Raw genomic sequence first — 21,217 nt, 5'->3', positions numbered from 1 at the left:
CGCCCATTCCCACCTCCACTCTTCCCTACTGTCCTGACCTCCTGCCAGGATTACACACCAGCCTCCTTCTCGGTCTCCCCACCTCCAGCCTAGCCCCCACTCTTGGGTGCCTGGTGAAGGCCCGTCCCTAGGAGGCCCCAGAGGCTTCATCATGACTCTGCCCTGCAGGCCTGAGCAGGAAGGCAGGGTAAAACCCTCCGTGCAGCATGTGGTCAGGCATGGCCTGTGGACTGGCAGCAGTGGGCCCGCCAGTCCCCCGCCCCCAGAGGCCCTGGCCGCTTACCTATGGATGGTCTGCCCCGCGGGCGTGTGCTCCACCTCCAGCCCTGCCTGCCGAAGGACATCGATGACCGTGTTGTTCCCCAGAAAGTGACCTGGAACACAAGAGACGAAGTGGGCTCAGCCACATACCTGGTCCCTGGTGATTGGAGAGAGCCTCAGGCCGATGGCCTAGGCCAAAGTCAAGGGCCAGACTCCCTGAAAGGCAGTGTGGTGTAGCTGGAAGATGGGCCGGTGCCACCCTGCCTGCATCCAAACCCCGGCTCTGTTGCTCATCCATTGTACCGCCCTGTGCCTCAGTTTTCCCATCTGTAAAGTGGTAATGATCATACTAGCAGCCTCGAGGGTTGTTGTGAGGACTCTAGGAACACTGGCTGGCATGCAGTAAAGGCTCACCGTGTTTCCTGTTGCATCACTGTCCCCCACACCATCGAGCTGACCCCAGCCGTGGACTGTCCAGGCAGGGACAGCTTCCAGGAGTCACACAGGGATCAGCTCTGAGAAAACCTCCTCCAATAGGCCTCAAGGTCCAACAGGTTTACGGCTCATCTTTGTCAGTTCCACCAGCAACTCAAGGCTCCCTCCGTAGCAGGGAAATGGAGGTGGGGTTCTGTGTGTGCATGTCTGTCTCCTCACCAGAATCCAAGAGGCAGAGACCACGTGGCCACTGCCTCACACATGCTCAGTATGTGTTGTCTGGATCTAAGACTTTGAAGATTCATTTGTTCACCATCTATCCAATATTTATGGACCACATACTATGACCCAGGCCCTAGGGTGGTCCCTGAAGACTCAGTGAGGTGTAAGATTCTGGGGAAGGAGAAAGTAGTAGGATTCTGTGTGTTGGGAAAGAGGCTTCCCAGGTGGCAACAGTGGTAAGGAACCCACCTCCCAGTGCAGGAGACAGGAGAGACACGGGTTCAATTCCTGGGTCAGAAAGATTCCCTTGAGGAGGGCATGGCAACCCACTCCAGTATTCTTGCCTGGAGAATTCCATGGACAGAGGAGCCTGGTGGGCTACAGTCCATAAGGTCTCAAAGAGTCAGACATGACTGAGGCAACTTAGCACGCACGTATGTGTGTTGGAAGGGGAGGGGGCTGGTCTCCACCTCACCCTCCACCCACTAACCACTCATCCAACAGACTTTTATGACACACTTGCTGTGACTAGCCCCGGGGTAGACCCTGAGAATACATAAGTGAATCATTTGACCCACTGCCCCAGATGAGACCAGGTTTGGCCCTCGGGCGGGATCCTGGTTTGAGATCTGGGAATACGGTGGAGGCTCTCCTAGGTTCCAGTTAGGGAGACTCCTCGAAAGGCCAGTCCCTGCTGGCAGTTGGCCCCCAGGCCAGCCCCTCCTCCAAGCTGGACCTCAGTCTCCCCACTGTTCAATGTAGGCAGAGTGGTGGTGGCCCCTGCACCCTCCCAGCCCGAGTCCTGCCTGCAGCCCCACACCCGTGGGCACTTTGCTCCTCTCCTATTCACCATTCACTACAGAACCTGAGGGGAAATTCTTGCACTATCACTCTAATTGCCTGTGATGGATGGTGACAGGTGGGAAGCTGGGAGGTCAGCATGTTGACAGCCCCAGGGAGATCTAGGGAGCAAGCACAGGAGGTGGACAGGCTGTTGGGGAACGGAGGGAGGGAGGTTGGGACTGCACAGTAGCTGGATGGGGGAGTGGGGCGGTGAACCCGGTAGCACCCCCGCCAGCCATACACCTCTGGGCTGGCCTCAAGACGCCCCAGCAAGTCCCCCACCTAATAGTCTCCCTCTCGGTGACCTGCCACAGTCCCTGATATCCCACCTCTGCGTCACTGTGAACCACAGGTCTGGGAACAAGTGTCTTTGATGGAACCCCCTGCCCTCACTCTGGGGCCCTGGGCAAGCCCCTTACACTCGGACACTCTCAGTATCTCTGTGGACAGGGAGGGACTGGGCAGCACCACAGGCTCCCCTGGCTACCACGTTCACGGGGAAGGTGTTTGTTTGACTCCAGAGACCCTTATGAAATTGTGCTCTCTCTCCCTCCTTCTCCCCCTCCTCTTCTCTACTTATTCATTGCATTTATCTGACAAACACTGAGCGAGTGCATATCCAGAGCTAGATGGTGGTGAACAGGTAGGGACCTGTTCAAGGCACTCACGGTCTTGAGAATCAAGGTCTTTTGATCCGGGGTATGCACGAAGCTAAGGGAAGCACAGCAGGTGGTGAGGGCACTGAGGAGGCCTCTAATTCAACCTGGGGACAGGGTAGACTTCCTGGAGGAGGCATTGCTAGCTGAGGGATGGGATGAGAGTTAGCTAGGTGAGGATGAGAGTGGGGCAGCGGCGGGATGTTCCAGGCAGGGGTAAGGGCATGTGCAAAGACTAGGAGGTCAGTGAGGCTCACCTGACCGAGCGTTAGAGAGGGCGGAACACAGAGGATTCTGCCAAGGCTGTGAGTCTCCCGTACATGATCCTAAGCAATCAGCTGCCCTGCCACCTGCCTCAGTTTCCCTATATGTCAGATGGGCCTGGATCCCTGTGGCTGCCTTTTCAGGGAGGCTATAATAAAGTCCTAAGAGGCAGGAGGAGTGAACATCCTTTGGAAAAGGATGCACCTTTGAGCAAGGGACTGAGTCAGTCCTGGGCTGGGGCCTGGTGAGTCCTGGTGAGTTGCCCCACCCTTGCCTGCCCCCAGGTGTGATTGGGCTGGAGGGGCACCAGGTGTGGCAGCCTCCAGCACATAGGACGCAGGAACTCCCTACCCGCAGCTCTTGGAATGCACTCCTGGCAGCAAAGGCCATTCCTTCCCTGTGTCCATGGAGACCCGTTTAAAGACAGGGGCCTCTGGGCCCAGCAGTGGTCCACACAGAAGACATCAAGAGCCACAGGGAAAACAGGGCACCCCAGGCTGCATTGGAGCAGATGGCCATGTGGCCGCTCTGAAAGGAGCATTCCTGGAGCTGGCGGAGGGGGCATTCAGAGGGGCCCAAGCCTTACAGGACACTGGCTGGGTCCTGAGCACTGCCTGGAAACATTTCAGTGCCTGGTCTGCATCCTGTCTGCTCCCTCAACCTCAGTAGTTCCAGACCCTTACTGTGCATGGTAAGACCCCAAAGAGAAGACTTCAGATACTTCAAGAAGTAGGAAGCAATCAGCAATGATTTTTTTTTTTTTTTCAAATCCCTATAAGCCATACGGGCCTTCATCTCCTTCCCTCCAGGGTGGGGGGTGTCTGCTCTCTGCAAGGGGCAGCTCCGGCAGGAGGCCCCCTTCCTATGAGGTTCCTGCCCCAGGACTGTCCAGCGGAAGCCCTCACTCCTGACCCCGGGTTCCCATTGCCACTCCCTTCCTCACCCTCTTCGAGGCTTGGTGTCCCAGGACACCACAGCACTGCTCTGTCCTGTTTTCTTCATAGCTCTCACTGCTCCCTCTCTGTCCCCTTAGTGGGTTCCTCTTTCCCTTGCCTGATAAATGTGGGTGCCCCTGTGAACCCTGTCCATGCCCTTCTTTTCTTCTCACTCTATTCACAATCCAGGGAATGTGAATCCATCCATTCATATGGTTTCAGTGACCACAGTGCTCTCCCTGAACTGTCACTGACCACAGCTGCTATTCAGGACCCGCTGGCCTAGCCCAGACCCATTTGTCCAGTGGCCTCCTGAGCATCTCCCACCCAACATCCCCCAGAGCCTCACCCTCCCCTCCTGGGTGTGTCTCAGCTGAGTTCCGCTACCCTTGTCAGATGGACCCATCTTTGCTCTTCCTTCTCTCTCCTCATCCTCATCCCATCAGTCACTAGAGTTCCCCAAATGTTCCCTCTGAACCAGGCTTGACCCTGGCCCAGGTCACCACCACCTTCTGCCTGAATCACTACATGTAGCATCCTCCCCACTCTCTCCAGTTCACTCTCTTCACCATGGCTGGAATGAGCTCCCCACACCTCAGAGCTGCCTCTGTCAGAACGCATTCCCAACAAGCCACTTGAGGGGAGATCAAGAGCTTTTAGAAGGCAAGGGACCGTGCCTGATCTATCTTTGTCCCCAAGGCTAAGATAAAATCTGGCACATGGTGGTGGCTTCATGAATGAATAACAGGATCTGTTAGTCCATATCCTTTCCATGATCTCATCTTATCCCCAGGAGACCTGAGCTTGAGGATCCCCTCCCCTTGTAGCCCTGGCCCGAACCCTTGGTGATGCTCCCCACAGATTCCATCAATCCTGGAAGCTTTGCCCTCAGAACAGCCCCAGTCAGGGCCCAGGGCACGCTGTCCCCAGGGGTTAGCAGACAGGGTTTGGGCTTGCCTCCAAGGTTACAAATCCTGAAAAAGGCACCACACCCATCCTGGAACCTGCAGGGAAGGTGTGGAAAGTTTCCAAAGGGGCCCCTCGGTGTCGGAACTTCGCCTGCTCGGCTTGCCCAGGCTCCCGGGGTCTCCTGGCCACTGCTCAGCAGCTCCTTCCAGCACTGACAGCTGCTCTCTGGCCAGCTCTCTGCAGGAAGGCACATCCCATTTCATTTACTGAGGCTGCGTGAACCAGGAGAGGAGGGCGGAGAGGGGGTGGGGCACACACAGCCACGGAGACAGAGTAAGGGAGAAGGATACACAGAGAGAGGCAGAGAGAGGAGAAACCCTCGAGACAGGCAGGGAAGGGGGAGAGCTCCAGGACACAAGGAGACAGAAGAAGAGATGAGGTGACGGGGGCTGGGATGCAGGCTACAACTGAGACCCAGAGACCCAGAGACAACAGTAGGGAGAGAAGGAAAAGCAGAGATGCCGTGACAGCAAGAAAGAGATACAAAGAGAGACAGAAGGAGAGAAGGGAGAAAGAAATGAGAGGAAAAGGAGAATCCAGCAATGAAAACAAAGGGCATGAAGGAGAGACTGACACATTGAGAGCATCAGGGAAGGCTTCCTGGAGGAAGAGCCCAGGAAGGGGAGGATTCAAACAGATATATGGGCTTGGGCAGGGAGGACAGGCAAGAGAAGGAACAAGGGCCTGGAGGAGGCTTAGAGGTTTGACAAATGGTGGGCTGGTTTGGTGCCTATGTCCCCTGACCCCACAAGCCAGAGCACCACTTAAAAGACATCATATACAGTCAGGGAAGGGGTCTGGCTCTGAGCAGGCAGAGCCCCACAGTGTTTTAGTGCAGAGACAAAGTTTCCCCTTCTTCCAGGGCACAAAGCTCAGTGAGCAGAGCATAGGCTGGGTCTAGTCCCTATCCGGGGCTTCCCTGGTGGCTCAGTGGCAAAGAACCTGCCTGCCAATGTAGGGGAGATTCAGGTTCGATCCTTGGGTCAGGAAGATCCCCTGGAGAAGGAACTGGCAACTCGCTCTAGCATTCTTGCCTGGAAAAGTCCCAGGGACAGAGGAGCCTGGTAGGCTACAGTCCACAGGGTTGCAAAGAGTGGGACAAGACATAGTGACTAAACAACAAGTCCCTACCCATCAGCTGGGCACAGTCTGATGGCTCCCATTAATCCTCTGAGATGAAAGGCAGGGTAGGACAGAGCTAATAATCCTGTCCTGAGGTTAGGACAGACCACCTGGCTCAACAGTCAACCAGCTATGTGATCTCAGGCAGTTTCCTTCCCTTCTCTAAATCTCAGTTTCCCTGCATAGGTCTCCAGGGATCTCCCACCTTCATGATTCTATCGTGTGATGACTTGAACATAACCTCCTCCTCAGTGAGTCTCCTGGGCCACAATAATTTTCAAACATTAATTCATTTCATCCTCGCAGCAGCCTTTCCAGTTACCCCCAGTTTACAGATGAGGGAACTGGACCTCAGCGAGGGGATGAGGCCTGCTCAAGGTCACACAGCCGGCAGAGGCAAAGCTTGGACTTCCATCCAGAGATGTCCTAGCTTGCTGCACAGCCAGTACACCCACTGTGAAGTGCTGGTGGCTACGAGGGATCCCGAGCTCACGTTTTTGGGGCAGGGCATCGTCAGACACATGTGTCCCTTGCTGGGATCACCAGATCGGAGAGGAAAGCGTGTGAGTGTTCGGTGCAAAGAATACTCCAATTAACAGGGTAATTTTAAGACAGTGTTGGGGGGCCCGGCAGAGGGAAGGAGGGGGAACCAGATGTTCCCACAAAGGCTCCAGAGTAACACAGGCTCCCCTTGGCCAGCACACATGTTTTCTCTCCAGCGAGTCCAACGGGTTTCCAGTTTTCTCTTCCTGGAAGAGGGAGTCCAAGCCCATATTTATGTTGCGTCTGAAATTAATGCAAGAGGAACTTTTAAGTGCTAATCTCGCTGCCAGGATCAGCTGCTGGTTATCAAGCAATGTCGGTGTTTGTTTTCCTGAGGAAGTGTGGCAGGAGGGCTAGACAGATGAACCTGGGGGGTGGACGGACAATGGGGGGTACCCTGGGGCTTCGAATCTCCCAAGGAGGGTCCATCTGGCAAACTGGCAGTGCTGAGCTGTCTTTCTCCAGCTCAGCGGCCAGGCAGGGCTGGACTGGGGCCTTGTCAGTTCTGTGAGGATGGAGACGATGTCTCCCTGCACCCAGTTTTGTGCCAGGAGCTGAGGCACACGATCCCCACCCTGGAGGACATCACAGTGCAGAGGGGAGATGGGTACACAAACAATCACAGGATAGAGTGAGCCAGGCGGTGGCAGAGGGGTGCCAGGGGCTATACGGCTGAAGAGGAGGGGACAGGATACAGCCTGGGGGAGGGGTCAGCCTCCTCCTTGGGCCCCACTCTTGTCCCATGGTGAGGATGCAAACCCGGGGTTTTCTGATGAACCTGCACCCTAAGGGCCTGAAGCCAGAGGGTTTCCTCCACAAGCCTTCACTGGGTCTTCCTACACGTCAGGCACCTGCTGGACTGGGGGACCCTGAGATAGGTCAGATGTTCTTGCCTTCCCCTCCTGGGGTCTGATACCACCCCAGATCCAGGAAGACTGTGCAGAGAGATGGGAAATCAGCCGGAGGCGCTGTGGAGAGAGCTGCGGAGCCGGACCCTGTGATGGGTTCTGTGAACTGCAGGGGCCAGTGCCCAGCACAGGGCTCCCTGCGTCATGGTTACTGCTCTTTTCAACATCCAGAGGCTCCTTTCCTAGAATGGGAGCACCCAGCACTCCAGGAGAGCACCCTGTTGGCGAACACTGGGGCAGGGACACTTCCAGAGCCTCACTGTACCTTGGAGCTGAGACTGGCCGTGGGGGTCTCTCGACAGGGTCCTAGCTGGGTCCTCAGGGGCCACCGAGCACTTCTGGCCCTGGATAGCCCTGCTCTCCCTTGGAGGGAGTCCTGTTCCTGGGGGCCTCTGGGCTTTGAAATAATACTGATGAGGCAAGAGCTCATGTGTGCTGAGTGATGGCACTGCATCATGTTTTGAGACACACATGTGCTGCCCAATGATGCCAGGCTCCTCTTAGATGGACTCTGAGGGTCGAGAGAAGCCAAGTACCTGGTCTACCCAGGCTCCTTCCTATGAGGAGAGGCACTGGGCTCCTCACGCAGGCAGTCCGAGTCTGAAGCCCACCCCGCTGCCTTCCCCACATGCCCAGCAGGCGTGCTGAGCCCGTAGCTGACATCCAGACCCCCTGGCTCACAGACAGAGCTCCAGCCCAGTCCAGAGTGCACGGTTGGCTCCAGTTAGGGACAAGCTAGCAGATGGGATGTTCGAACTGGCTGGATGCTCTGGGCCGAAACAGGAAGGGTGACTCTGGCCAAGGATTGCAGCCCAGAGCAAGCATGCCAGCTGCCAGATGTGTATATGGTGGGGCGGCAGGGCCCTTTGAAACACCGTCGGAAATTCTGAAACACTTCTGGATGCTGTGTGGCCTCATGTTCCAACGTGGAGTATGGCAGGTGATGGGCGTTTGCCCAGGAGAAGAGAAAAGTGGCTGGGCGTGTGCTATTTGCTGTGTGTCCCTTGCTTCTAAGGTTCTCAGGGCCCTGCGTGGGCTGTGCTCTTCTGTGCTTGGCTATGAGCTCTGAGGGGTTTTGTTCCTGAGGCACCGAAGTGGACAACCAATGGGGGAAGGAGGTGGGTATGGGCCTTGCCCTGAGGACTGTGGGGGTGACCTGGAAGAGGAACTGGAAGGCAGCTGAACCTGCATCAGGGAAATTTCAACTAACCAGTTCTCACCTCCTCCGGGAAGCCTTCTCTGACTTACTTTCCCTCCTAGAAGAGTAGATGACAAACGTGCTCAGCATGAGCAGAGTTGTGTTAGGAAATCCTGTGGGACTGGGGGAATCCCAAAGAGGAGGTCCAGGCAGGAGAGGGGAAGGGCATTCTCAGGCGAACAGAGTAGCAGCTAAATGACTTTTTGGTGGAGACTGCCCGTCAGGAAGAATGGCCTAGTCATTGTTGACCACTGTTTCACTCAGTTCTAAGATTCTTGCTCTACTTATCTGTACTTCGATTTATCCACCCACCAAAGGGAATAATAAATATCATTTCGTCTCCCTCCAAGAGGCACTGAGGATATGACAGCCACATGAACTGATGGATAGGGGTGTTCTTCAAGCAGGATGGTGCCCACTCTCCAAGGAGCAACGGCTGCTGTTATTAATTTTTAAATGTTACTGGTGTTCACTGTGTTGGGTTTCTATCTCTCCCTTCCTCAAGCCCAAGTCTTCATCATGAATCAACCTCTGTGTCGTGGCCCCACAGGTGTGTTTCTGGTTATGGGTCTGGGGTGTGAAAGAGGCTGGCCTGGCCTGGAGGCTGGACGTGCAGGTGCTCTGGGTAACAGCTACAGCACCTCTGTCTCTGGTGCTCCACACCCTGGCTTTAGACTCTTCAAATCCTGCTTTAGATTTGAAGAAGCAGATTAGATTTGAAGAAGCAGAAGCTTGGACTTCTGCTTCCTGTGGTAGGGGACAGGTGGCAACAGTTATACATGGAGGGATTTCCAGGCCTTGGAAGGCTCTTAGCTCGATCCTCCTTCCAAAGAATTCAAGAGTGATTGATGAAAACTCTGTGAGAGGGTTAGAATGCTATCATGATGGACGGCTGGGATATCAGAACCACATAATCTTAGAACAACAGGCTGAGGGTCCAAGGAATTTGGAAAGCCAGAAGTTAGAATTATATTCAGATTGTTGCATGCTAGGTTTACAGGATATACGATAACCACTGGCTGTCAGAATTCAAAATGTACAGGCCCTGCAGGTTAACTGGTCTACCCTTGAGTTTGGCTCCTGTCTCCAGCCCAGCTCTGCCAGCCAGCCCCTACATTATGCACTCTGTTCCAGATTTTGTATTAAGGAAAGGTGGGTGAGGGGGAAAAACAATACAGTTACCAACTTTCCATTTTGCTGAGGAAGGCCTTTGAAAGCCCCATTTGTCTCATATCACCACCATTTTTTTTTTAAAGCAAAAGATGTTTACCTTCAAACACAGTAGAAAGAAGATGATTTCAGAATATAAGACAAGCCTATAAGCTGAATGTTTCATTAATAAAAAATTCACCACCTTGTACTTATTTTTCTCAGTTATGTGTAGACCAGAGGAAATCCAGGGACACACTTGGCTCTTTGAGGACCCTCAGGCTCACCTTGCCAAACTGCATGGGTCCGGCATTTGGGAATCAGCCCTTCTCTCCCCCAACCCCAGGCCAATACACCCTTCCAAGGCAGGGGCCTGGATCCTTTCAGAACATCTGTGGTTGCACCCTGGCCACAGCCACCTCACAGGGAGGCGGGGCTTCCATCTGGGCCTGTTTAGAGTTGTCACATATGTCCACACCCTTACTGCCCCTGAACCTGCTGAATAACCTCCAGAAGAGGTCAAACAGCGCCTGGATACAGAAACATCACAGACACCAAGGACAGTACTCTTTTATGGGATGTGCCAGATAGAAAGACACTTTCCCACAATATTGTCAATTTTTCTGGAAGTACACAGCAAGGGCACCATGTCTGGGTGGTAGGGGGGGTGGGTGGCAGGTGGGGAATAGCCTGGAAGAAGACCCAAGAGGCCAGGATTCACATTGAGTGTGTGCCTGCCTGTGGCCTTGAGGAAGCCATTTATCCTCCCTGGGCCTTATTTCCACCTGCAAAATGAGTATAATAGCTCCCATCTCATGGCATTATTGCAAAGAGCAGGGGTGATGCAATCTAAGAGCCTGGAATGGTGGGGCTGGCCCTCAGTAGAGCCTTTAGGATAAGCGTCCATCCACCGCAGTAGAGAGTTTAACTCTGCTACCTAAAGCACATCTAGCACAGTCCAATGAGGCAGGTGTATTATCCCCATTTTACAGATGAGAGACTGAGGTCTTGGAGGTGAAATGGCTTTCCCAGGTTCTCTGAATTAACAGTGATGAAGCCTGGCTTTTTATCAGGCAGACTAACTCCAAAGCTCTCACCCTCTGCACCAAATCCCCCTGGAGAGCAGACCAGAGGAGAGACCAGTTGGCCTACAGCACTGGGCATCCCAGTCTGTGCTTTTGGACTCCCAGGAAGGGGTTCTAGAGCAGGGCTGGACTGGAGAAGATAGGTGCTGCTGGACCAGGCAGGTGGAGACTCTTTCTCTCCCTCACCCAGAGAGTCTGCGGCTGGCCTCTGAGTCTGGTCTGCTCTAGAATGGCAGAACCTCAGGCTGTAGAGTGATAGAACCAGCAAGGCTGGGCTGGGGATGGCTGGGAGTCTTACAATTGTGTTTCTGTATCCTAAGCTATTTCCTAGGGACATCCATGAAACTGGATCTGAGAAAACTTTGCACGAGCAGACACCTGTTGGGGGATAGAGAAGCATATTTCCAGGGGTACAGACCCTCGCTCCCACAGCCTCAGGGGCCCTGTACCTCCTTTGAGGGCTGGACAGGGCACAGGCCGTGAGTCAGGCTGACGCAGGTCCCCAGTGCCTGGGGTCCGGTCTGGGCAGGCCCGAAATGGAACAGGCACCCAGAGGGTGCCATGGAGCGGGCAAACCTGCAGGTTGCAGACCACCAAACAGCGCTTAGCCTGTCCCTGTATGTACATCCTCAGCCCGCCAGAGGACATGGGATTCAGGAGCTACATGGACATAAGGACACAGCGAGGCAGGCATGGATTTTTGTCACCACACGTTATGTAGGATGGGTCCCATGCCGACACACTGACTGTCACAGGTCCACTCGGCTGGCTCCCTGCCGGCCTGTGAGAACAGAGCCCCTGAGCACAGTTCAGGGCCCAGGCACCCGTCCTGGCTCTGTCCCCAACTCACCATGAGCTTCACCCACATCCTGGCCCGTGTGGAACCCAGCCTGCCCATGGCTGCGATGAGGTGGGCAAGCTCGAGCTTGGAGGCTGAGTCCAGCTTTGAAATTCTTACGATAAGGGTAAATGTGCAGCACTGAACAGGCCTTCTGCTCCAGGTATGGCTGAGCCAGAAGTGGCAAGATCAGCCCACAACCTGGGCCTGCTGCTACAGGATAGAGGGTCTCTGAGAGCCAAGGTGGGGCTCCCATTGCCCCAGCTTTACTGTTGGCCTGGCCCAGGCTCTCCAAGCCCAGGAGACCAGGACTGGAGGATCTGGTCAACATTCATCCATCTAGTCCTTTCTTCACTCATACATTCTACCATATATTCATCGAGCTTGAAACCTGTTAGGTGCTACTGAAAACACAGGGATGATTAAGTGGAGTCTGCCCTCCCGAAGTTCAGCGCACGGGTGGGAGACAGACCCAGCACCACTCACCCACTCCACTGTGGGAAGCAGACTGGAAGCAGGCAGAGGACCAGGAGGCTGGAGCTGATGGGGCTGTTTGGGCTAGGACAGTGGCAGGGAGGATGGGCAGAGCAGACAGGTGTGAGGTCTTTTGGGTGGTCTGTCCAAAGAACTGACCAGAAATCAGAAGGACTTCAGAGATGGGAAGAAACTGGTGGTGGGCAGGAGGCTTGCATGCTGGCCTGTGCCTGAGTGGACAATTGTGCCCCGTGGGCTTGGGGTTTCAGTGTCAGGGGCTGCCCAGGCCATTGTGATTTTTCAGCTCTAGGCTCTCCTCTTTCTACACCCACAGAAAGGAGCTGCTGTTAGCTACTCCTAGCCCATGAGTGCCTGGTCCTGAGCCCAGGGACAAGTGAGGCAGGTGGAGCATGCAGAATGCTGGTCCCTTACTGGCCTCCCTCAATGACTGGGCTCTCTAGGGGCTTCTCTTAGGCCAGGGGAGGAGCCTGGGGGCTGGCTGAGCTCCGAGTGGCTCCTCTTTCATGGTCAGCTGTGGGCCTTTCTAGCCCAGGGACTCTGCCTATATGCCCATGGGAGGAGGGCTGGGATGGTGAGTGAGGGAGGGGTGTGTTGGGGAGCACTTCCTTTCCCGCATGGTCGCCAAAGCTATGCCAGGTGCCCAGCAGGTGTCCTGCAGTCAAAGTCCTGCTTCTCCTGCTTCCTTCAGGAAGGCCCTCCCACCGCTACAGGAACCCCTCCGGATCCTTACAAGTCTGTTTGAATAGCTCCTGGAATTGCAGATGGCCCAAGTGAGTCCTGGCTCTCTCTACTCAGATGAGTAAACTGGGGCTGCACAAGCTGGGGGCAGAGGCCACATCGGGCCATGGCACAGCCTCAACGCGAGCCCAGAACTCTCTGTCCAGTTGGTGGTGTGGCCCTAAAGAGGCCGTCACAGAAGTCCTGTGTTTCTGAGGCCCTCCCGTGGGCCCCTCCTATGCTGAGGGCTGTAGGGAGGCATGAACCCTGGCTCTTGCCCTTTAGCTATTTGGGGTTGAATGAGTGAGGACAGGGAAGGCTTCCAATTATGAATCAGGATGTCCATACAAGCCCTTCTGTGTTAGATAGACTGCTTGGCTTGACCCAACTCAGCCTGCTGTAGGCAGGCAGCATGTGGGTATCTGGCCAGGGTAGGAAGGGGAGAGCGGGCAGCCAACCACCTCGTTTAATTCTCACAAAACAAGAGGTGAATTCATTCAGCCCAAACTGCAAGTAACATGAATAAGAAAAAATAACGTTTGTCTTGTAGCTCTGGAGCAAAAGCTGACAAGGAGGCAAATGCGGTATCCTGGTCCCAACGTGGGTAGCACTGTCCTCAGCAGAGACAGCCATGGAAAAGAAGGAAAGAAAGAGTGAGAGAGAAGAAGCAGGAGACAGAGAAGAGAGGAACAGGGAAAGAGATGCTGAGCAGGTCCTGCACCTGAGCATCTGGTGATGATAAAATCTGTATTCACTGTCATCATCATAACGATGCCGATAACTGTGGCTGCCGTTTTAAGTTACTACTCCATGGTACTGATCTTTGTTACTATTCTACAAAGTGTGCGTGCATGCTAGGTTGCTTTAGTCATGTCTAATTCTTTGTGACCCTAGGGACTGTAGGCCCCAGGCTACTCTGTTCATAGGATTTTCCAGGCAAGAATACTGCAGTGGGTTGCCATTCCCTTCTCCAGGGGATCTTCCTGACCCAGGGATTGAACCTGTGTCTCCTGCAATGGCAGGCAGGTTCTTTACCGCTAGAGTCATCTGGGAAGGTAGGTCTTTTCAATTCATCACATAATTATTGCCATCACTGCCCATTCATAGAAGAGAGACTTGAGCCTCTGAGAAGTCCTGAAGCCTGCTGAGGCCATGCCACCCAGAGGGGGCTGGGATCTGAAGCCAGGGCTGTGGGATGCCAGAGCTGCCCTCTCCTCACTGGGCCACATGGCCCTCATCATCTTGGCCTTGGCTCTACAGGGTGGGCCCAAGGCTGGGCTGGACACTGGGAGCTGGCATCAGTTCTGGCCTCTCAACAGGGCCTCCAGGGGCATGAAGGGGCCACAGAAGTCGCCCTGCTCTTGGCAGCAGTCACTGCCCTTGCCCATGGGGACTGTTACAACAGAACCCTAGACCAGAGGCAGAGGACTTGCTTTGGATCCCAGCTCTGCTGAACACTAGGTGGCTTTTCCTGCTCATTCTGGGCCTCAACTTTTCCCTTTATAAAGTAGAGAGCCCAGCAAATCTCTCAGCCCTGAAGGATTCTGCAGACAATCCCTTCCCCACTCCGGCCCAAACCTGCTCCGAAGGCAAAGAAGCAGATCTTGTCTTCATTCTCCTGCAGAAGCGTCATGACCCTCTTCCCCATGCGTTCATTCCTCTTGTAGATGAGCTCCTGGCGGAAGTAGCTGTCAATCTCCTGGGCCGTGACCTGCTCGTGTGGCGGGAGTGTGGTGTTGATAAAGTTGGGCAGCTGTAAAGGCAAGACAGAGGCTGCCTTCAGTTCTTTCTGGAGCAAGGAGGGCTTCTAATAAGCACCCACAGCCCAGTGTGGTGCCAGGTTGAAGTGAAAAGTAAAGTGTTAGTTTCTTTAACTCGTATCCAACTCTTTGAGACCCCATGGACTGTAGCCTGCCAGGCTCCTCTGTCCATGGAATTCTCCAGGCAAGAATACTGGAGTGGGTTGCCGTGCCCTCCTCCAGGGGATCTTCATGACTCAGGGATCGAACCTGGGTCTCCTGCTTTGCAGGCAGATTCTTTACTGTCTGGGCTACTTACCTTTATTAAGGTAATTGATGTTTTTCATCAATTCCAAGATGCTTTGAGATGACTGTTGCTATCCCAGTTTTATGAATAAAAGAAGAAGAGCAAAAGGTCCAGAGACAGGTGGAGAGTTACACAGCTAACTGAATAGCAGAGCCAGGCTGGGAGCCCCGGATGCCACCCTCCCTCAACGTATCACTCCTGCACCTCTGCCTTGTTGAACTTCAGCCTCTAGACACTGAGGTTCTGGAAGGCTCTCCCTGTGGCATTGACCCTGTCACTGGCATGACCAGTGAATCTGGTTCAGCAAGCAGGTGTAGTGGGTCAGCTGAGCTGCCTGCCTGGTATAACAGAAAGGCTGATCTGGGCTTCAGCTCTGGTCTGATGCTGTGGGCCAAGTTACTAAACTTTCCTGAGTCCCGGTTTCTTCATTTACAAGGTGGTACTAACGCTACTGTGGGGGGTTGCATGACATAATGGGTGCTGTCATGGACACCTTTTAGCCCATTCCCCTCCAAGGAGGTTAGAGGAGGGGTCATAGCCTTTGGTGTTCCCAATGTATGAGCCCTGGTTGACCACTTTCCATTGCCACCACTATCTTCCCATCCCCAGCTCCGCCACTTGCCAGGGTGTAACCCAAACCCTCCATCCCTTCTTGAAAACTTCAGCTCCAGGACCAAGGCTTCCTCCCATAATGATGGCTTGTTCAACAATCTGACTTGGAACTATCCATATTTCCTGGCTCTCAGTCCCATGTCCACACCCAGCCATGTGGCCCAAGCATCTCTGACATGTTCTTGAACGAGGCACAGAGCTCCTTGAGGTCAGGGACAGCATGTGTGTCATTCCTAGGCCCTCAATGCCTGGCACAAAGTCGGTGACCAGCACAGGTTTCTGGAGCCTTGAATATAAAGATGTGCCATCTTTCCTTACTCCCAATGTGTTGCCTCTCTAGTCTGGATGGTGGATCCAGTGCTCCAGTACTGTGTCCTTCAGCATGTGGGTGGGGCAGGAGAGGAAGCCATGGACCAGGGAACATGAGGCCGTGAATCAGAACAAACCTTCTTTCCCCACAATCCACTAGTGTCACTCTAACCTTCAAGCCCTTGCTCACAGAATGTCTTCCACCTGGAGTCCCCCCTTTCATTGCTCTGTCTCCATCAACCCAGGCCCAAAGCACAGGACCTAAGGCCTAGATGACTGGTGGACTAGCCAGATGGAGAGTGTGGCATGGGAAGACTATTTCCTGCAGGTCACATGGCTTCTAGAGTCACTGATGAGTTTTCAACCCTCTTTCTAAGGAAAATGGTGGTATCCACAGAGGCTGAAACCAGAGGGACTCAGGGGAGGCTGGGACCTCTGCCTCTGCTGTCTGCTGGCCAAGGATGAGTACATTCCCCAAGAGAGAGGGTCTTCTCTGCCAGAAAGGCCTGGTATGCTGTTCTGGGAGTAACAAGACAATGATGTGACTGGTGTTCCCTACACCTGAGCAGTGCACAACCTGGTGAGCTGTATGCAGCAGCTTTCCAAGTGCCCAATCAGGGCCAGCACAGAGTCAGTGCTTGGGGACTGTTTGGTAAATGGATACATGATGGAACAGAGTTCTTACTCCCTCCCCTAATCATCGGAGAGATGGTTGACAGCCCTGACAAACCGGGCCACGCCTGGACTTGATGCTGCTATAGGAAACTCTGCAGACTTCTGAGTGGGGCTGGGGCACAAGAGAGACTGACTCAGAGGGATTATTTCTGGAAACATGGCTCCCACAGGCTCCTCTCCATTCCCTGTGTATGGAAGAGAATGTAGGACAATGTTGTACCAAACAATAAGTATTTTTTCAATGGGTGAATGCACAGATGAATGAATAGGCTTGCAGGAAATAGCTCTGGAGATAGTGAATGGGAATCCTGAGGTCTGATAGCCAGGTCAGCTCAGGCTGGAGTCCCTCTTTTGCCATTTACCAGTTGGGGGGCTACTGTAACTTGTAAGTTACTTGGTCTCTCCGAGACTCAGTTTCCAAACTGATCACATGACTGCTAAATACATTGTCATGGTAGAAAGGAAATCTTGACTAAACATCAGAACAACTAACTCAGAGGATGGACCTGACTCCCTCATCTTTCCCCTCTGATGGCAGAGGCTACAGCAAAGGGTGTCCTTGCACAGAGATGGAGATGACAGAAAGATGGCCTTCAGGATCATCGGAGAGCATGAAGGCAGCATTCTGCTTCCCTTCCCCTCTCCAATGGTCCAGGCATATATCTTCTTCCTGGGACCTGTGATGTGTCCAGCCCTCTCTCCTTGGCTCCCTAAACATCAGTATGCATCTGGGGAAGCTGAATCTCCATCCATTCTTTATGGAAATTTTCTTTTTAAAAAAGAACAAGGACCAGAAAGTCCAACGTCAAAGCGGTGAAAAGGCTGAGTTAGCCATTCGGTTCCCTGAGCTGCCCAGCAGCTGGCTGATATTCTCTGCATGTTTCATGCTGATGGGCCCTGGCTCCATGCCAAGGATGAAGCCTGGCTGGATGGAAGCAAATTAATGATGTCATTAGGTTTGTTGGGAGCCTTAAATCTCTTGCTACAAGTTCAAGTGCAGGACGTATGAAAAAATTTTAAAGAGGATGTGCCAGGTCCCCAGGGCCTTAGAATGATGGATCCAAGATGGAGTGATGAGTAGATGGGCCTGACAGAGCTGGAACAGGGCCCTGAGACTCCCCTCTCAGCTAGGACTGGGTGGTTTAGAGGTCAAGTGTTCAGGTCTGCTAATGTCACAACCTCATCCCTTCTCTTTACCTTGTTCATCCAATAGACACCTTCTAAGAACTTCCATGGGTCCAGCCCTCGGTCCACTTAGGAGGCCACAGAGAAACCTCAGACTGAGTCTGCTGCCCTGGATGAAGCCCATGGCCAGTGGGGGGATCAGAAGATTGATGGATGTGTGCTTTCAGAGGACAGTGAGTGATGTGGGAGCATGGACGAGGCCCCTAATAGGGTGGCCACGTGTCTTGGTTTGCCCAGGACAGTCCTGGTTCATGCCTAGGGTAGATTGCTGCATGCTAGTTAATTATTCTGCTTCAATTATATTTGACCTTTCACTCTCAAAAGTATCTGAATATGGATGAGATATATATATATATATGGCTATTCTACACATAATGCCAGCTAGGGGGCTCAGAGAAGGCTTCCCAGTGGATTGCCCTGCTGATCTGGGACATTGACAATGCTAGTGATTAGAGAGCGGCGGGAGGCCAGGGCCTCAGCCATTTCTGAAGGTTGGATGTGGGGTTAGGGGGATGAGGTGAAGCAGATCAAGAAGCAGACCAAGTATGAGGTGTGCCTGGTCCCTGTCTGCCAGTGTTATTATCCTGGGCCCTGCATCAGTCCAGCCCCCGCCTCCAGAGGCCGCTCTAGCAGCCTCAGCACTGCAGCCAGAGGCAACTTTCTGACCACATCTCTGTCTAGCTTAAACAACCCGGGGAAGTTGGCTCCTCAGTGAGCATTCTCACCCCTACATGGTCTGCTCTCTGCTTTCTGGTCATTCCTCAGGACCTCCCACCATCCTGAGCACTGGCCGCGCAGCTGGCTCTGCTTGCCAGTCCCTGCCTTCACCTGCATCTGGCAGACTCTACTCTCAAGCTTGGTACTCAAGACTCTACTCTCACATCACCTTCTCCCTGAAGCCCTCCCCAACTGCAGGCAGTGACCACTCCCCTCCAGCCCCTGGGTCCTGCGAGGCCTCCAGCTGCAGAGCCCTTCTCTGTTAGCACATGGGCCCTGGATTTAGCATGGATACCCTGACGCCAGGCTTGTCTATGTCTGGGAGCAGGGTTGCCTAGTCCCTCCTGTGAGGGCTAGACTCTGCCTGTGCACCCTGGGTGCAGCCTGGGTTGCTCTTCTAATCTGGGTGGGTGAATCTACCCGTGCTCTCTAACCCACTTCAAGTATAGGCACTGTGAAGAGACACCCTCCAAGGCAGTTCACCTGCCGGAGATGTGTCAGTGGTTCTGGACACAGGCACAAAGAAAATCTGAGTTTGTCATGCCTGGGGGTCACCCCACTCTTCCCTGTCTCAGTTTAGTGTTATGTTGTCTGTGGCCACAACTCTGTCCTGCACACCACTTGCCCCAGGGTCCCCTCAAGCATACAGCTCCCTGGCTGCCCAGGGCTCACCAGCCTCTGCCCAGCAGAAGATGCAGGGCCAGGCTCTATCATGGGGAGAGTGGCTGGTGATGCAACTGTGAGCTTTGTGCTGCCAGGGTTCTCCTCCCTCTCTCCTCCAGGAGCGAGAGTCAGAGCACCTGGAATCCCAGCCTCCTGTGCAGGGCCTCCTGATGCTCCCTCCGAGCACAGCGCACACCTGCGTTTGCCTTTGTGGCATTGCTCACTGATATTTGCTCTGTGCCACATGTGAAGCAGCGTGACGAGAGTGGGCAAGACGCCCTTGCTCTAGTGGGGTCCCTGGTTATGCCTCCAGCCTAAACTCTCACCCCTCCTCCTGCTCTCTTGCCTCCAGCTCATCCGAATGGTTTCCTCCACTGGCACATTCTTCCGCCTCCTGTCTGTGGCCAAGGCAGGTTCTCTGACCTTTCATCTTGCAAGAATGTTTCCATCTCTCCCAGCCCTGCTCCACCCCTACCTCCAAGCCCATCTAAATTCCTGCTCCTTCCAAGGGCTCCAAGAGCATCCTCTACTCTCCCTGCAGCAAGGGTCATGCTTTGTGCCATTGCTTGTTGAATCTCCCCTTTTCTCTTAAGAGACCCCCAGCCCCACGAAGGCAGCTGTCTCTGGCTCCCTGCCATATCCCTTTCCATATCTCTGTGACTGACATTTAAAAATTATTTCTTTCATTCATCCAATATTTACTGAGTCCTGTTCTGTACCAGGCTCATTATCAGTTAATAAAACAGACCCCAATTCTTGCCCTTAGGGAGTTTATGCTGTAGTGGGAATGGGCAGACAACAAATAATTACTGATCAATGAATCGAGATATGTAAGTGTGCGAGAAGATAATAAAAAGCCATGAAGGAAAAGTGGAGCACAAGAAAGGTGACAAGTGGGGAGGTGGGAGGTAGCAATTCCAGCCCAGGCAGTTGGGCCTTCCTCACTGAGACGATGATATGTGAGTTCTATCTTGAAGGTAGAGAGGTGGGGAGCCATGGTGATAACTGGAGAAAGGCCTTCCTGGCAGAGCAAACAGCCAGTGCAAAGACGAAGTGTGCAAGTGGGCTCATGGGTCAGCGAGAAGGCCCATGTGGACGGAGTGATGTGTTGGGGGAGGCAGAGTACCTGGGGTGAAGGACACCTGGTCCACCACGGTGAAAGACCATGGGGCCATGCAGGTCATCACAGAGATTCTAGCTTTACCCTGAGAAAAATGGGGAGCAATTGCAGTGTCCTGAGCAGAGAGGTGGCCTGTTCTAATTCAGCTGCCTCTTGAATGAATGGATAACCGAGCACCAGATGCGGAAAGCACAGGGGACCTAGAGGTGCCCAGGAGAATATCTAAATCCATCCAGGGTATCAGAGTGGTTTTAAAGAGATGACACTAGACCACAGCCACGTGGGAGGAAATCAGGAAGGGGGAGGCTGAACAAAGGCAGAGCACTGGGAAAGGGCAAGGTGCGTGGGGGTGGGGGAAGGGCTACAAGTGGCAGAGGTCCTCAGAATGAGGCCTGTGTGGCAGGAGACCTGGGCTGTGATGAGGTCCACGGAGGGTAGGATACGGACGGGGGTCCTGACTGCCTACAAAGTATCTTAGAATTATCCCAAGGGCAACAGGAGACCTGGTGGAGCCATGCTCCGCTCCTTGACTCCCTTCTACCCTCTGGCCAGCCTGGAGTTAATCTTTGCTCTAGGACTCGAATCGAGGCAGAGTGCCCTGGACTGGACTCAAGCCCAAGCTCTGAGCACCTGTGAGCTTTCCCTTCCCTGGGCTTTAATCTCCCCAGATGCTGCACAGAGCCTGGACGAGGGTTCCTTATTTTTACAGGGAAAGCTTCCAGGGTCTAGGTCCCAGAGCCACACACACTAGGCTCAAGCGGGGCTCTTGATAACTTGATAACAACTAAGTGGTATGGCCTTGAGCAAGTCTATTCCCCTCCCTGAGCCTCAGTTTCCCCATCTGTAGCAGGGATGCCAACAGCTCCTGCTTACTAGCTGCATCTGGCACACAGTAGGTGTCTAATAAATGCCTTCCTAGAAGCCATGGTTATACTGGTGCCCTGGAAGCTGCCTGGGCCCGGGGAGAGGAGCCTCACCTGGGAGGTGTCATGGTTGAAGATGACGGCGTTGAGGTCCCCGCAGTTGTAGTGCTTGATGAGGTCCTCGGTGGTGTAGGGGGCCTGCAGGCTCCCAGCCCGCACACTCTCGTGCTGCAGCAGGGTCTGGTTCAGGGCGAACAGCACCTGAGCAGAGAGAGGACAGGAGTCAGGGCTGCACTCACGGCCCCTGGCTGAGGTCCCCGACCCCTCAAGGATGGGCCCTCTACCCGCTGGACTTTGGGGCCACAGGCCTGAAACAGGGTGTGTGAG

General features: G+C 53.9%; 1 protein-coding gene across 3 annotated transcripts in view; it reads right to left on the bottom strand.

Moving 5' to 3' along the window:
• Window positions 1-21,217, bottom strand: part of TRABD2B (TraB domain containing 2B) — a 225,357-nt gene that overhangs the window by 17,926 nt on the left and 186,214 nt on the right. For 2 of the 3 annotated variants that reach the window (XM_081485179.1, XM_081485181.1), the window contains exons 3-5: window positions 20,945-21,091; window positions 14,219-14,393; window positions 284-374 (exon numbers count right to left, since the gene is read on the bottom strand). In XM_081485179.1, coding sequence (XP_081341305.1) covers window positions 284-374; window positions 14,219-14,393; window positions 20,945-21,091 — 413 coding nt within the window. The remainder of the gene's footprint in view (window positions 1-283; window positions 375-14,218; window positions 14,394-20,944; window positions 21,092-21,217) is intronic. The other variant, XM_081485180.1, reaches the window with a different exon arrangement.

Source organism: Giraffa tippelskirchi, chromosome 5 (genome assembly GCF_054371585.1).
Source record: "Giraffa tippelskirchi isolate mGirTip1 chromosome 5, T2T-mGirTip1v1.2.pri, whole genome shotgun sequence".
Lineage (NCBI taxonomy): Eukaryota > Metazoa > Chordata > Mammalia > Artiodactyla > Giraffidae > Giraffa > Giraffa tippelskirchi.
This window is presented reverse-complemented; position numbering and strand designations above follow the sequence as displayed.